At 40.2% G+C, this 12191-nt stretch overlaps 2 protein-coding genes across 4 annotated transcripts in view; both read left to right on the top strand.

The window, feature by feature from the left end:
- Positions 1-6832, top strand: part of LOC111568697 (adenylate cyclase type 1-like) — a 36062-nt gene extending 29230 nt beyond the window's left edge. The window contains exons 9-20 of one of the 2 annotated variants that reach the window (XM_023270464.3): positions 285-482; positions 597-694; positions 834-918; positions 1519-1608; positions 1842-2104; positions 2905-3031; positions 3511-3672; positions 3756-3902; positions 3999-4097; positions 4230-4344; positions 4464-4588; positions 4745-6832. In XM_023270464.3, coding sequence (XP_023126232.2) covers positions 285-482; positions 597-694; positions 834-918; positions 1519-1608; positions 1842-2104; positions 2905-3031; positions 3511-3672; positions 3756-3902; positions 3999-4097; positions 4230-4344; positions 4464-4588; positions 4745-5161 — 1926 coding nt within the window. In that variant the 3' untranslated portion in view covers positions 5162-6832. The remainder of the gene's footprint in view (positions 1-284; positions 483-596; positions 695-833; positions 919-1518; positions 1609-1841; positions 2105-2904; positions 3032-3510; positions 3673-3755; positions 3903-3998; positions 4098-4229; positions 4345-4463; positions 4589-4744) is intronic. The other variant, XM_023270465.3, reaches the window with a different exon arrangement.
- A 2175-nt stretch (positions 6833-9007) lies between these two features.
- Positions 9008-11839, top strand: LOC111568713 (VID27-like protein). 2 transcript variants are annotated; one of them, XM_055014853.1, is made up of 4 exons: positions 9008-9122; positions 9245-9622; positions 9709-9789; positions 11410-11839. In XM_055014853.1, exons 1-4 carry the CDS (start codon positions 9102-9104, stop codon positions 11518-11520), a joined length of 591 nt encoding a protein of 196 aa, XP_054870828.1. In that variant the 5' UTR covers positions 9008-9101; the 3' UTR covers positions 11521-11839. The 2 variants fall into 2 exon arrangements, with proteins under 2 accessions (XP_054870828.1, XP_023126259.1); XM_023270491.2 differs by lacking the exon at positions 11410-11839 and adding an exon at positions 9878-11364.
- The last annotated feature ends 352 nt before the right edge of the window (positions 11840-12191 follow it).

The following is a 12191-nucleotide window of genomic DNA, read 5'->3' as shown; positions in this document are numbered from 1 at the left end:
TTTGCTCCAATGCCCAGTGTTTTGCAAAGCTGCTCGCTTTGGCTGCTGAAGACACTTAGACACAGCAGGGTGCATTCAGTAATGAAGTTAAGTGTGAAGGCAATGTCCTAATTTGAAAGTATAATAAGTATAATGTTTATTGTTGACTCTTATTCACCCTTGTTCCTAATATGATAATTCTCTAGTAATGCAGATAATACAGGGTGCTGCATTGCAGCCTATTTATCAAACTACTGTTATTCAGGCTCTACATTTTCAGTGAACATTTCTCTTCGTCCCACCAGCGGAGGGCCATGCGGACGGCTCCACAGAAGCTGAGGAACCGCACCAACGCTAACCAGGCTAACTTGATCCAGAGCAGCCCCAGAACCCGGGTCAACCGCTACATTGGTCGGCTGATTGAGGCCCGCCAGACCGAGTCAGATACGGCGGACCTCAACTTCCTCACACTCATGTATAAGTGCTCTGAGCGTGAGCAGAGGGTGAGGGATTTAAGAAAATACAGACAAATATTGCACCTCTACAGCAGGAAATAGTGGATGAAGCCACTGACTGAATGTTGTCATTTAATATTTTGCTTCTCTGGCGTTACACAGTACCACCAGGTTCCTGATGAGTACTTCACCAGTGCAGTGGTCCTCTCTCTGATCCTCGCTGCCTTGTTTGGCCTTGTCTATCTTCTCATCATACCACAGTATGTAAAACACATTCTAGTCTTGTTCCATTCTTCTTTATTCCTTTTTTCTCCATTTCTTTTTATTAATTTACTCTTTTCCGTACTCGGGTCTTTCTAACACTGCCATTTCCTTCTTTCCTTGTTTTTTTCCACTCAGGGGCACAGTGGTACTAGTCCTTCTCGTCTTCTCCATCTGTTTCCTAGTAGCTTGTATCATGTACCTGCATATCACTAGAATACAGGTAAATGCAAATGCTTTCTTATCCTTATCTCACCTTCCCCTTCTCATTCACTTTTTTATCATTGCATTAACTACTGATGGATCCATTTTTTTTATTATCAGGTGCTTTAGAAAACTGACTTCCTTCAATCTATATTTTTTTTCTGCTATGGGATATTTTGCTGACTACAGAGAAAATGTAAATGTATTTCATAAGGCCTTACATTAAGAATTCAATAGACTGGCTTTGAGGTTACATTCTAAGACTTTATGCTGTATTTAAATTCAGATGGCTGTCTGTTAATTTCGGCTTTTGTTGAGGTTGATAGTCATTCTCAAAGAAAACCACAACAGTCTGAAGGTTTTTCACACTTTGTTGCTCTCTCTCTCTCTCTCTCTCTCTCTCTCTGTTCTTTACTCATTGTACTTACCTCATGCTGCTCCAGACTCGCATCATTAGATTTCTTCTAATAATATTCATAGAATTATTAGGTAAACGTACATAGTGTTATATAAAATATGCACAATATATGTTTTTTTAAATGCCCGTCTTCCTCATACTCTCTTTGTCTCTTTTTTTTTCATTTTTTAAAATACATTTTTGATGTTTTTGTGTGTTCAGTGTTTTCCAGGGTGCCTGACTATTCAGATCCGCACTGTTCTCTGTATTCTCATAGTGCTCTTAATCTACGCTGTGGCCCAGGCCTGTGTGGTAAGTGAGAAAAAATGTCATCCATCATAAATGACCTACCTTGCTGGCCAAACATTCGCCATGCTTTGAGCTGAATCCACCCTGCTAATTAACTTGTGATGAACACACTATATATAAAAACGGCTTACACTCTGTGAAGTGGATGGTTCTTGTAACATATGCAGACAGGCCTACGATGAATGTAGGCGAGCACTGAATTGTTCTCTTACATTTTTTGTGTTTGCTTGTGGCAGGTGGGCTGTATGCCCTGGTTGTGGGGCAGTGCCAACACAAACAGCTCCATCGTCATAATCGATGTGGACAGCGGCGCCAACCACACCATGGCAGAGCTGCCCTGCGACGGCGCCCATTACGCCTTCCTGTCGTGCGTGGTGGGCACACTCACCTTGGCGCTTTTCCTGCGTGTCTCCTGGTTGCCAAAGATGGCACTAATGCTTCTTCTGGGGGTGCTGTATGTCACCGTGTTGGAGCTCAGCGGCTTTCGCAAGACTGCAGAGTGAGCTTCACGGCACAACATGACCACCAACACCACACAAACACAAACACGCACTTCAGATTTCTGTCCCTTCCTGAAGTTCCATGACAGCACTGCACACGTCCTGCTGGAGAAGTAAGAGTCCACTGGTCCAATTATGATGCATCGTGCATGATGTACGTCATTCGAGTATCAGAGTCAGTGATTGGCTCTGAATGTCTAGCGATGGTTTTGCATTTGCTTGAATGAAAGAACAAACAGATATCCCGGAGTTGGATGAGTATTTACAGTGCATGTGCTGAGATGTATGTGAGTGGAGGAGTCGTAGCTTGTTTTCAGCCCACACACTCTTTCATTTCCCACCCTTTGAAGCAGCACACATGCTTATTACTTCCAAATCAGAAGCTTGAAAGGACAATGTGGGCTGCATGATGGGACCACGTTAGCCGTTTCAGCCCACTCTATAGAGGCCTGGCCAATTTTTATTGCAGCTCAGATCATAAATTTGCAATTGAAAAATGATTATATTTGAAAGGGTTGTTAGGAAAATATAGATCTCTTTGGGGAAAACTCATTTTGTTTAGATACAGTCACTCATCAGTGAATAATGTATTTTATGTTCCAAAAATACATTTCAGCCACATTAAAAGCAAATTTTCCCAAAGGTTTTTGTTTTGATTGTGGCCTTCCGAAATATCCTTATTTTCGTAAAACTTTACTCATCATCTCTCTGGACACCGTGGGGGGTCCATTCATCCCTCCTGTGGAGTTTTCTGTGTGGTCTGGTCCACTGCTGACTTGTGTGTTGGTCTCTTCCACAGTGGGGGGTCCTTCCACATCCGGGGCTACGAGCCCATCCTGTCTCTGTTGCTCTTTGTCAGTGCCCTGGCCCTCCACTCCAGGCAACTTGACCTCAAACTACGCTTGGACTTCCTATGGGCTGTGCAGGTCAGGAACTTGACAATTGATGTGTCTGTGCACGTGAGCGTCTGTGGATGTTGAGAGGCTTAAATGTTATTATCACAATATAAGCTTTAACATAAGTGCCTAAATGCTGTCTTTTTGGGTTTGGTATGTATAAACTATTGGGTAATGTGAGGAGGATGTATATTTATAGGCTGCCAGCTGTCTGTTCTTTGGCAGAAACACGGGTAAGAAGCTTGTTTTGGCACAGTTTCATTTGGAACTGAGTGTATTGCATAGTGGAACAGAAGTGTTGGAGATGAATTTTAAGCCATTTAACCCTTTAATTTAGCAGCATTAGTCATTTAATTCGTCCAAGTCTATTCAACCTCCCATGAGGCCTGCAGCAGTCTATGGTGCGAGGCTCGTAAGGCTTTTTACTGACCCCATGTGGTGAAAATGTGGAACAAGCCACGGTTCTTACAGCTGTGTGTGCATATTTTGTGTGCTCCATTTACTGGCAGGCGGAAGAGGAAAGAGATGGAATGGAGAAAGTAAAGCTGGACAACAGAAGGATCCTCTTCAATCTTCTGCCTGCACACGTGGCTCAGCACTTCTTAATGTCAAACCCCAGAAACATGGTGAGCCACGCTAATAGACAGGCAGGCAGGCAGACAGACCAACAGGTAGATAAAAAGACAGAAAACAAAAACAACCTAAGAAGACACCAGAGAACCTGTTTTATAATGTACTCCCTCTTTTCCGTTAGGATCTGTACTATCAGTCCTATGCGCAAGTCGGTGTCCTGTTTGCATCAATCCCAAACTTCAATGATTTCTACATCGAGCTGGATGGCAACAACATGGGAGTGGAGTGCCTGAGACTACTGAATGAGATCATTGCTGACTTTGACGAGGTGTGACTGTGATCTTTTACGCTTTTCCTGACTTAACAACACTAGTAGGAGTTAGTTAACAGTGTCAGTTTTGTTATTTGAATGTGTATTTTGCAGCTCATGGATAAGGAGTGCTACAAAGACATAGAGAAAATCAAAACCATTGGCAGTACATACATGGCAGCTGTGGGACTCGTCCCCACCATTGGTACCAAGGTGGAGTTTCATTTGTGGTTTTTTTTTTGTGTGTTTTTCTATTTAAATTTATGTTTTACATTTTACTGATGAGAATTTTAATATTAATCTCATGCACAGATACTAACTCTTTGGTGTATTTGCCTTCTTTAGGCCAAAAAATCGATTTATGACCACTTGAGCACAATAGCGGACTACGCCATCGAAATGTTTGACGTCTTGGATGAAATCAACTATCAGTCATACAATGAATTTGTCCTGAGAGTGGGTAAGTCTGCAGTATTGTACAGTCTACAACACTGGTTGAGTTGCAGAGCAAATCAAAATGTAAGCATGTGAAGCACCAGTTTAAAATGATTTTGTTTCTGGTTCTGTGCATTTGTGCAGGTATCAATGTGGGTCCAGTGGTTGCAGGGGTGATCGGAGCACGGAGACCTCAGTACGACATCTGGGGGAACACAGTCAATGTGGCCAGTCGTATGGACAGCACCGGAGTACCAGGAAAAATACAGGTGCACAAAACACTTCCAGTCACGTTCTATTATGAGAAATATTTTGTTTACAGGTGGAGCTTGGTGGAATAAAAGATATTTAAAAAGAGACATTTCTTAAAGTATCAACCGTATATCAAAACTACTTATAGATCTATATTTCCTTCTATGATTCAGGTGACTGAGGAGGTTTATCGACTACTGAACACCAACTATGACCTGGTCTGCCGTGGCAAAGTCAGCGTAAAGGGTAAAGGTGAGATGCTGACCTACTTCCTGGAAGGGAAGGTCCAGGGTGTGGGCACTGTGACCACTTCCTCGGTGATGCGCTCTGCCAGCCTGGCGCGCCGGATCCACTCCTGCGGGAAGACCAGCGTCCCCACCAATCTGGGCAGCGTCTCCTCCGCTGCCAGCCTCACCGCTCATGCCAGCATGGGTAGCAACATTCAGATGCACACTGCCAACAGCAGCAACAGCCAAGCAACATGCCTGCCCTCGCCCTGCGTGCCCGCAGTCGGTGAGGAAGAAGAGGACATAGAGGTGACGGAGATTAAAATCGAGGCTGTGGCAGCTGTTGCCGATGTTGCAGTGTAGGAAGAAAGACGAGACTTAGGTGAAATACAGCAAGAAAACCCCTGGTTGGAGGCCGAGAGAAGTCCGGGCTGTCCAGGTATTTCCTATAAATCCTGAGCTACTGGCACAGTGCAGGATATGCTAATTCAGGATTTGAACTTCCAGAGATATGAAGTGATAATAAGGACAATCATACTTGCTTTTAGGCATTTTTTTTTAACCGCTTGCCACTCTTTGAAGACAAAATGTGGAAGGAAGAGAGAAGCACCCAGAATCTCAAATCCTCTTTTAACATCACTATAGCAGATGATTAGATTTGCGGTGTTCTTGGGTTCCCTCTGATCCAGGTATAACGCGCATCTTCGTTTTATACTGTATGTAGCACATATTCCATGTACAGGGGGGTATGTGCATTGATATCAGAAAAAGACTGACCATGCTATTGCTTTTGCACTGTCTTTCTGATTATGCCAAGGATACATTGCATTATTTACAGTGTAAAATGGTGTTGTTTTCTTTTTGATGTATGTAAGCATGCATGTGTGTACCTGTGAGTGTGTGTGTATGCATGTGTGATCGACTTTAATGGTAACAAAACAGCACAAAATCCTCTTTTCTTTTATACTCGGAGCTCACTGGATGAAATAGACTTTTTATGATACATATTTACAGTTAAATAGTGCATGACTTTTTAAGAGTTGACAGCCATAGTAAAGATACTTGTGTTGAAAGAAAACCAAAGTATTGAGCTTTCCATAGATCTTGAGTTTTGCTACTTATATTGCCTCACCAGAGAAGAAAGAAAATGTCACGGCAGGCTGAATATATTTGGTGCATGCAGCGCTTTCAGATATCATCAGCAGAGCTAAAGAGTGTCTTTTTGAATCCTCGGAAAAACAAAATAAGGTTTCCCGAATATCTGATGTTCTTGTCTTGCCCTGATGCACAGCGGTTTAATGTAATGTGGCTTGTGCAAGGGAGACACACAGAAAAAAGGCAAAGGTGTGTAGGATGGACTGGTTGGGTGTGTGCTGCTATGGACACTAGTTAATGCCAAATCTAGACCAGTCAGTACTTTAGAACATGAACAGAAGACCAACACATCCCTGCATTTGGTGCAAACATATACAGAGAATTCCAAAGGACTTCAGGATGGCATTCATTCACACAGAAGAGAGCACATACATAATAATAAGCACACGACTCCCACAAATGCATGACTTAGTCTTGGTGTTTCAAATGCTCTATGTTCATTCACACACTTTCAGAAACTGTGGTGCAGTGTCTGGCTGCTGTCGTCTTTCAGGCATACATTACTCTACTACTGATTTTTTATTATATTAAAGCTACCCTTTGAGTTCTCCTCAGAATATATAAGCTTAAGCACATCTCTCAGAAATACAGCCTCCGAAATATGAGGTGCTTCAGATATCTTTATAGCCTGTATCTTTATCAGTGCATAGGAATTTCACTTGATCTGCAAAAGTGTAAATACATCATGTTTCAAGTTTTTGCCTTACTCAATAAGCTTACAGTGATTGCAACCTGCCTTTTTAGATATATTCACTTTGATATGCAGATCATACTTTTTTTGTAAATAGCCAAAAAGCTGTAAACTATGTTGTATCTTGTACAGTGTAAAGTTGGGTTATTGAATATTTTGTAATAAAGACAATATTGGTGTACAAAATATCCCACGCGTATGTCTATGAACAAATGCATATCATTTTAAGCTAGTATGAAAGATGACCCTTGGGTTGATTTTTTTAAAGCATCACTGAGAGAATTTACAGCCTGAAACACAAGATTTCCACATTATCCCCAGCACAGCAAACGGGCACCATTTAGTGAAACTTTTTATGGGCAATTTTCCTTGTTAATTCCACTCTATAAATTTTTATTCCTCACACCTTATTTAATCGACCTTAAAATAACACTTTTCGCTCGGTACAGCAGAATACGTGAGACAATAACACGCTTATTATGCCAATTGGTGTACCTCCACAGCCCACGGCCAGATGAATATCACCACATCCAAAACACTGAGCAAGGGGCCAAAATTGTTTTCCCAGCGTTGGTGTAAAGTTTGTCTGGGTTCACTCAGTGTAACAGTTAAGTCAACAAACACCTGGCTGGTTTAACCATTTACCAGATAATATAACATTATCATTATTTTTTTGCTTTGGAGTGAGATACAACAAATTCTGATATTTTTTTTTTAATCATTTGCAATGTAAAATGTAATGTTGATGTATCTTGACCAAGTTCTTGCTGTACACCGAGAAGCTAAAACGTACAGTCGTTGTCGCTGTCATAGTCAATCCCTCCAAGCTAAAGTTAACATTGAGCAATGGAGGGAATCCAAGGTAAATGATAGTTAACAAGTAACACTCTCTCTGGTGTCATCAGGTTAAAAAAGATCAAGAGGAGCGAAATAGGTCACGGAATTCACGAATAATCACGTTTACATTAAGCTACATTTCAGTTCAAATCGGTTCAGGTTTACTATACAGTTTACAACATACACAAGTCCATCCAGGGCAGGTCACATAGTAAGGCAAAGACCTTACTACAACAAGCAAGACAAATACATTTTAGAGATCCATACGTTTCCTGGAAAGAAATACACAATTTGTTCCTCCCTTTAGGGAAAACAGAGACAAATTTTCCGATACCATTTTTTTCCCCAGTTTAGTCAGTTATCTTGACTTTCTGATTACTCTCCAGAGACACATTAGGCTATGCAAGATTAAATCAGTTTGATATTTTTGCATCTTCGGCTGATTTGCTTCATACTCCTTAGGTTATATTAATTATTTTAATTTAATTTAATGCTATTGGGAAATGCACACTGTCACTATTCTTTCTATAAATAGTACCATAGTACATTTTTATGTCTAATTACAAATGGGTATTGCAGTGATTTAATACAGGATTTCCGTGAAACTGAGACACTCACACTCAACAAATGTTTAAGATCAAACAAAGCAAAATTAGCTAAAAAAAAATTATAGCAATTTTCATCAACCTTGTTGAGTTCTGACAACTTCTAACATTTTTTTTCAGCCAACAAACTCCCAAAAGTTGGAGGGATTACCTTTTTTAAACGATTAAAGGCATTTTAAATTCCCACTTACTTCATATTTGCTTTTAAATTTACAAGAAATTAGCTAATTAAGCTGCATTAATTGGATTTTCTTCAGTAGTTTGGAGATATTTGATCATTTATTCTACAACATAATTGTTAGGCAATTAACTTTCTTTTTTTTTGAAGCACAGTTGTGTATTTGAACACAGATCATATTATCTTTGGAAATGTTGTCTTGAAGTGTTCTTTGTGTTGTATTTGTTCAACCTGCAGGTCCTCTGACACTCCATCTTAACTGTCTAAATTAGTCCAAACATTTTAAGTGGGTAGGAGCTAAATTTATTAAATTGGACCAATTTGAATGTTGTTTTAACCAATGAATGTCAATTGTGTAGTTTAAATTACACGCAATATTAAGTTCATCCAATTAAAAACAATAATAATGTAACACAACTCATTAAAAATAATGTCAGCAACTTAAATGTTTACCTAAGTCAAAAAATCAGATTGTTGTTCTTATATCCATGCATTATGTCAAGTTGTGAGAATATGTACTCTGAGATACTTTTTGGAGTGCAAGAGACAGATATTTAAAAAAAAAAAAAAAAGCAGCAGATGGGTAGATTCTCTGCTTTTAGTCTACAGGATGGACTAGGTTATAAAAAGCTGATTATAAAAGTTTTTGCTCAGTTAACATTAGTTTCCTTTAGCCTGTGCTGTTCCTGCTATGACATGTCCAAATATCAGATGTGAAAAAGGTCAGCTGTTAAGCATCCACACCTGATCTGAATAATCAACTAATCAGAAACCAGGCAGCACACACAGCAGAAGCTGCTGATTCTTCACATAAGAAAAGCTCAGTCATTCAACTAAATGGACATCAAACAGCAAAATGTAAGTCTAAAACCTCTGTCTCCTGCCCCTCATATACATTTTTGCAATGCAAACATTCTAAAATTCAGCATTAAATGGGCCTTATGTTAATTCTGTTCTACATTTTAAAATAACATGAACAGAGAGCACCTCTGGAGCCCATCCGGGAAGAGTTAGAGCAAGAAGATGAAACCGAAGAACGACAAGCAGGAGAAGAGACAGAGGAGGATTTTCAATTTCAAGAAGACACAGAGAAGGAACTGGCAGAAGATAAGAGCGAAGAAGAAGAAGATGATGATACTCTGTTGAGAATTATGAGACCTAGGCGGCTGTATAGTTCCATCAGCCAAGAGAATATCACTCAAACACAATCTCCTAACAATCAGCAGACAGAAATGGAGAACTTTTTTGTGTCAGATCAGAGCACACACACTGCAGATTGGGGTGATGAAGCTACACCAGCTGAACAGTCAGGGTTAGGAAATGAGAAGAGGTCTAGTAGTGGGAAGCTGACAATAAAGGTAAGAATTACTGAACACTGCATTTCTATTAAAAATTTGGCAAACAGCACTGAAATGGAAAAGCGATGAAGCTCTACTGTTTTAAGGTCACCAGGACTAGATGGCAAGAACACACATCACCTACACCACCGAAGCAGAAGAAAAGGCAAAGCTCCAAGACGTTGGTTGTGAGTATTTATTATGAGCAAAGATGTTATAGATTTCAAATTGTCAATTATTGCATTTTATTCACCTCTTCAACCACTGGTTTCCAAGGAGGGGCAGTTTCCGAAGTGGCTGGTGGACCTGATGGTCAATATCGAAGAGGCAACAACCCATGAACTCGTTATTGAGTAACACTCATCATCACATGTTGATCAGGCCAAATGATGTAATTGGTGAATACTGAATATAGAACAAACTCGGCACGGCTAACATGAACTATTTCAGGTTGGCACTGCCAGAGAGTAAAGTCCGTGTGCATGTTCTTGTTTTTTCTGCAGTTACAAGTAAATAAGCAAAATGTACCAGAAAAGTAAAATAAGCCATAATACTGGTTGTGTTTGGGAAAAAAATAATTGCCCAGGCAAAACATTTGTTCAATAATTCTGAGTATAATATTTTTAGTTTATAATTTTTGTGCAATATTGGCATTTATCCCTGCTTCAGCCAGTAGTCCTGGAGCTGCTGCTGTTACGTGATCCCTTTTACCTCTTTCTAAGTTGGTGTTCTTGATCTGAATGTTAGTGTAGAATGCTGTTGGAGAGGCCGAAGCTCTCTCTATAAGTGCAATGTTTTACTGAAACAATAGCGATCACATCTCCCCTGTTGCTTCAAATTAGTTGGAGAGTTCATCTTTGCAAGGAGCAGCACATCCTTTACAATTCATATGCCTGACTTGATTGTGATTTTATTTTAATGGCATTTATTTTGAAAGTATGAAAGTACTTATTATTTAGGAAAATGTGCCCTGTGATTATGTTGTTGTATAGTAGGACTATGGTAAAAATTACTTATTTACAGACAATGTATGTAGTGTTTCAATGCCATAATTGGTCACAATAGAACTGTAACTAAAACATTAAAACTACTAACAGGAAAAGTGACTAACAGTGATTGTCTCATTACCCTGGCACCTGTGGAGATGTGGAATGTACAAGGTACTGCAAGTGAACAGTTGGAAATTGATGTTGGAAGGAGGAAAAACAGTGTGAGAGTGAGGATCTAAGTGACTTTGACAAGGACTGAACTGTAATAGCTAGATGTCTTCGTCAGAGAATCTCCAGAACAGCAGGACTTGTGGAGTGTTGGTAGAACCTACCACAAGAGGTCCAAAGGGGGTCAACCTCTGAACCAGCGACAGGGTCATGGGTGCTTAAGCTCTCTGCTGCATGTTGGGAGGGAAGACTGGCCCCTGTGACCTAATTTGACATGTTTGTTATGATAAAAGGGTGCATTGCTCATCGCTGCATTTGAGTCTGCATGACCGGTCAGAGTGTCCATGCTGAACCCTGCTCACCACTGAAAACACCTACAGTGAGCACATGAGTGTCACAATATGACCATGGACCAATGGAAGACAGTAGCCAGGTCTGATAATTATGTGGATGACTAGGCGCATTTGTTTTATTCATCTGGGGAAGAGATGGCAGCAGGATACAATATGGGAAGATGGTAGTTTTCCTGTGGTAGTGTGATGATCTGGCCTTCATGTGGATGTTACTTTGATCCGTACCACCTACCTAAATATTGTTACAGACCACACATTCCTCTTCATGGCAACTTTATTCCCTTATGGCTTCTTTCAGCAGGATAATACCCACTGCCATACTGCAAATATTGTTCAGGAATGCTTAAGGAACACGAAGATTCCAGGTGCTGATTTGGCTTCCAAAGTCCGAAGATCGCAATCTGATTGAGCATCTGTGGGATGTGCTGGAAAAACAAGTCCGATCCATGGAGGCCCCACCTCGCAATTTAGAGAACTTAAAGGATCTGCTGCTAACATCTTGATACCTTTACTACAGGACCCCTTCAGAAGTCTGTGGAGTTCATGCTTTGATGGGTCAAAGCTGTTTTGGTAGCAGAGGCAGGTTATAATTTTGTGGATTCAGTGTACACTGCTGGCAGCTGAGAATTTATATTTACCTTTGACAATTCTCTGTTATTTTTTGTGTTCATTCTGCAAAGTACTGTAGCTACGTGTGTCAAATAAATGTTGTCAGAGTACAATATTTGTTTATCAGCTGTTGGAAAGTATAAGAAAAATAGAAGACACTGGAAGTATTCAGGCAGAGGACTTTAAGTTTGCCAGTTCAAAATCAGTCACAGCCTCACTATCAAATGCATATATAAATATTTCCCATTATGTTTCTCATCAAGCTGTAACCCCAGATCCTCATCCAAGATCTTCAATTCCATCATCTAATCCACAGCACATGTTTGGGTTTATGGGAACTCATGTTGTAAAATGTATTTTCATAAGTAATCCTGATCACTTTTTTTGGTCTTTTGAGCTACTGGGGTTATGTTTAAGCTATCAGTTCTTGCTTAAACAACAAATATCTCCCCAAAATGAAAAGCTTAAGGT

This window comes from Amphiprion ocellaris, chromosome 10 (assembly GCF_022539595.1).
Source record: "Amphiprion ocellaris isolate individual 3 ecotype Okinawa chromosome 10, ASM2253959v1, whole genome shotgun sequence".
NCBI classification, from domain to species: domain Eukaryota; kingdom Metazoa; phylum Chordata; class Actinopteri; family Pomacentridae; genus Amphiprion; species Amphiprion ocellaris.
The sequence above is the reverse complement of the archived record's forward strand: the minus strand, read 5'-3'. Positions and strand labels throughout refer to the sequence as shown.